This window comes from Octodon degus, unplaced genomic scaffold (genome assembly GCF_000260255.1).
Source record: "Octodon degus isolate 3935 unplaced genomic scaffold, OctDeg1.0 scaffold00163, whole genome shotgun sequence".
NCBI classification, from domain to species: domain Eukaryota; kingdom Metazoa; phylum Chordata; class Mammalia; order Rodentia; family Octodontidae; genus Octodon; species Octodon degus.
Window position 1 is genome coordinate 2,939,873 of NW_004524739.1, and position 4,487 is coordinate 2,944,359.

Sequence of the window (4,487 nt, forward strand, 5' to 3'; positions counted from 1 at the left end):
ATGCTGATTCACAAAAACTAAATTTACTTTTTAAAATTTTCTTTATTGTGTTTTTCTGCTTTTCCCTATTCTAATAGTTTCACTTCCTGGTCTCAAAAATGCCAAGCTTTCCAAATCATGTTTACCAGAAGAAAAAATAGTTTCAAAGAACTTAGAAATGAGATCACTCCAGTATGGAGTGGGGGACTTGGTGTTGTATAACAACTTTTTTTAGGGAGCTAGGGAGATAGCTCAGTAGAATAAATGCTTGGCTGGCAAGTGCAAGGGAGGGAAGGGTCTACAGGGTATTCAGGGTCTCACTACTACATCAGACTCGTACTCGTAGTGATCCGCCTGTTTTACAGCCTCCCAAGGGCTGGGATTACAGGCGCGTGCCACCACACACAGTCTCAGTTGCCGGCTCAGCATGCCCCAAGGGCGGAGCTGGCAAGGCAGGCCCCAGGATTGAAACCCGGCAGGTGCCTTAATCCACTGAGCTATTTGGCTGGCCCTAAAAACTTAAAAGTCTGTTGTGCTTAACTGTATAATTGCCATTGTCAATTCTGATAAATGGTCAAAATTCTATACATATTCTTTTTAAATTTTTTATAAGCGCATATTTGCCACATATGGTACTCACATTCATGATACAGAATTTGTACCTGTACATACTATATCGTAATTCTTTTTTTCCTCATTTCCCTCCACCCTTCTTCCTCTTCTTTGTTTATAGAATTGTTTCCATTTTTTCCTTTCATTAATTTTTAAGTCCCTTTTCTCTTTTACACATGGTCTCAGTAGAGAAGTCCATTCATTGTAAGAAATATAAAGAAGAGAAGTGAAGACTTGGGAAACCTACATTTAATCATTTCTTGAAATGTGGAGACTTTTGCAGAGAATAATTCCTGCAAATCTTATTCCTTCAGCTTGGTAACCTCAAAAGGACAAAATACAGATAAGATCCTTTTTATGGGAAGGATAAAACTATATTTGCTGTATATAATTTTGAGCATCAAATTTAATATATGATGTATTTCACTAGATGGCCTCAGTGGGTATTATTTTAAGCTAATCTGTGTGGATCTTTAGTGATACAAAGGATTAATAATTCATTCAAGGTATATAGGTAAAATATTTTTGTCATTTAATGGAAAATTTCACATTTGTTTTATTTTTAAAATCTAACATTTAATGGATTGGAATTTTGTTTCTTAGTAATTAGGTACTTTTTCTTTTTTTTCTTTTTTAAGAGTTTAGGGTTTTTGCCTACAAGTAATTTCTTTTTCTTATAAGCACTTCCTCTTTCATTCTTTTACTAGCAAAATCATGACAACAGAGAAGAGTTTAGTCGTTGAGGCTGAGAATTCTCAGCACCAGCAACAGAAGGAGGAAAGTGAAGGAGCCGCAAACTCAGGCCACCAAGAAACTCAGCTGGAAGAGGCTTCCCAGGCAGCGGCTGAGGGAGATAATCAGTGTGAGCAGAAGCTGAAAACCTCCAATGGTGATACTCCTACCCATGAAGACCTGACCAGGAACAAGGAGCGGACGTCAGAGGGCAGGGGCCTGTCTCGATTGCTCTCCTCATTTCTCAAAAGGCCCAAATCTCAGGTCTCTGAGGAAGAAGGCAAAGAGGTAGAGTCAGATAAAGAAAAAGGTGAAAGAGGACAGAAAGAGATAGAATTTGGAACCAGCTTAGATGAAGAGATCATTTTAAAGGCCCCAATTGCAGCTCCTGAGCCCGAGCTCAAAACAGATCCGTCCTTGGATCTTCATTCCTTAAGCAGTGCAGAAACACAGGTAAGACGTGTGAGTATGTGGAAGGTGGGTACAAGGAGGTCAGGTTATATAATTTGTTTTTTTATGAAAAACGTGGTTTCATTTCTTACCAGCTAATTGAGTTGGACATTGATAATAAATAGCATGAAGCTTTGGAGTTTCTGCTCTAAACAAATTAATGTGGTCAGCAGAAACTTGATTTTTAAAAGAATATACTCTATAAATCAAATAAGAGGAAACGAAAGACAAGTATCAAGTGAGTTTAATCAGCTAATATATCATTTTGCTATAATAACGGAACAAGCCCCGATTTTTAATGAGAAGTCAAAAAAGAAGTGAGATGGTTTTGGATTCATCTTGATGGAATTATTGGCAATGGGATAGCTAATCAGCTAATGTGGTCCTCTTACAGAAATATCTATAAAAGCTATGTGATGAATTTAGGCCATCCAAGGGTATAAAATAGATTTGAGCCGTGCCTACCTTATTTTGGTCATTTTCTCTAACTAGATTATATTGTTATGGAGTATAAGACATAGATGAGGAAGTTTAGAACTTATATCACCTGTGTAATATTTACTAGTGTAGGGCTTTAATTTTGTCACAGTGCAGCTAAACTAAATAGGAGTTTTTTTTACCAAAAAACCATGGGAAATATTAGTGTTGTAACTCAAACTATTTTTTTGGAATTTTGTTGTCAGCCTTATTACCTACATAGTTACTTTCAAAATAATGTTCTGGGGCCGGGGAGATAACTCAGTAGAATAAGTGCTTGCCTGGCAAGCACAAGGGCCTGAGTTCAATCCCCGGTTCCACCAAAAAAAAAAAAAAAAGTGTTCTGAAGCGTGTGACCATTATCTGCACTGTTAAATTGATGTATGTTTCCATTACAGTTATAAGGTTTGGGCAGTATGGATTTATGAAATTTTTCTAAAAATATTACATGATTTGTGGAAGTAGTACCTCTGTATTTATAGTGCTAATGGTGAAATTTAGGATAAAGTAGTAATTATGCACATGCTGTTAGTGAAACAAAGTTAAAAACAAAATGCGCTTTATAGTTAATAGTTGTGAGTGCAATCTGGGAGTGACCTTCCACAGGCCAAATCAGAAGTGGCACTTTGCACTTTGTCAGTTTTCTTCTGTATACAATGGGAAGAGTAATAACCACATCATTTCACAGTTGTAAAGATTACAAGAGATAAATATGAAAAGCCTGAAATATAATAGTCAATAAATATTGCTGTTATTTCTCATTAAATAAAGAACAGTAAAGGCAAAGAAACGCTTTTTGTATACTTATATTGTCAGGTATTACCATATCAGCTCTTATAAAACACCTTTGAATTTAAGGTAAACCCTTATCTTAATATCATTAATTTAACTTTTAGAATACCAAAAGAGTTAAATTGTATTATTTTTTAGGAAGCCTAACACTTTGAAAAGTTTTTTTTAAATTGCTTTGTCCCACTTTATGTAAAGAAAAACCCATTTTCGTTTTTGTTCAGAGATCATAGATTTGTATCAAAATCTATGAAAACAGATGATGGATGAAATTAATTTTAGATTAAATTCAGATTTTAAGACTGGGAATAGTGGCACTCACCTGTAATCCCAGCACTTGGGAGGCTGTAAACAGGAGAATCACTACAAGTCTGATCTGTGCAGTGAGATCCTGAATACCTGTAGACCCTTCCCTAAAAATACAGAAAAAATAAATAAATTCAGATTTTATCAAAACTTAATTCAGAATTGAGATAAATTATATATATGTATATGTCCCTGATGAATAAAATAAATTAATACTGTTATAATTTTGAGGGATTATTTAAAGAAATAAATTATTTTAAATTTCTTTTTAAAAATTTTTAAGTTTTTTAAACTAGTATTTACAATTAAAATGTTTTGGATCAGAACCTTGTGAATAAAAGCTTATTTGCCTAATCATATTTGTCTATGTGTAGTGGAATTTACGTGGTCTTTTTCTTTCTTGGTCTTGTTTTTGTTTTTTCGAGACAGCATCTCAGAAGTAGTAGTCTCAACTGCGTAGCTTCTCAGTATGTAGTTTAGACTGTCCTTGAACTCACTGTGTAGCCAAGGCTGCTCTTGAACTTGCAGTAATCTTCCTGTTTCATTCTCCTGAGTTCTGGGATTACATGTGTGGGCTACCATGTCTGGTGAAGTGGTCCTTTTTTATTCAGTTTATTTATTTTTTTGATGCTGGGAACCCAGGACCTCATGCTTGCTAGGGAATTGTTCTACACTAAGTTATACTTCTAGCTCATATACAGAATTTTCTGGGGCTGGGGAGATGGCTCAGTGGAAAAAGCACTTCCCTGGCAAGCGAAAGGACCTGAGTTATAGCTCCAATTCCACAAAAAAAAAAAAAAAAAAAAAAGAATTTTCTGAAAGTGATTTACTTTACGTTATTTCACCAGTCTTTATTCGTGAATTTTATTTCTTTTTTTTTTGTTACTGGAAATTGAACTCAGGACCTCGCACTTGCCAGGCTGGTGCTGTACCAGTGAGCTAAATTCCCTGGCCCTTATTCATGGATTTTTTTTTACTTTTTTTTTTTTTAACTTTTTAATTTTTTTCTTTATGTTTGGCAGAACCAGGGATTGAACTCAGGCCTTTGCACTTGCCAGGCAAGTGCTTGTTCTACTGAGCCATCTCCTTGACCCCTCCAGGGACTTTTATTTATTTATTTTAATTATTTATTTATTTTTATT

At 35.1% G+C, this 4,487-nt stretch overlaps 1 protein-coding gene across 22 annotated transcripts in view; it reads left to right on the top strand.

Moving 5' to 3' along the window:
- Epb41 (erythrocyte membrane protein band 4.1) overlaps positions 1-4,487 on the top strand; it is a 251,748-nt gene that overhangs the window by 96,110 nt on the left and 151,151 nt on the right. For 20 of the 22 annotated variants that reach the window (XM_023703023.1, XM_023703011.1, XM_023703016.1 and 17 more), the window contains one exon: positions 1,299-1,776. In XM_023703023.1, the coding sequence (XP_023558791.1) occupies positions 1,299-1,776 (478 nt within the window). Of the gene's footprint in view, positions 1-1,298; positions 1,777-4,487 lie in introns of those variants that run through there. The other 2 variants (XM_023703019.1, XM_023703020.1) reach the window with 1 other exon arrangement.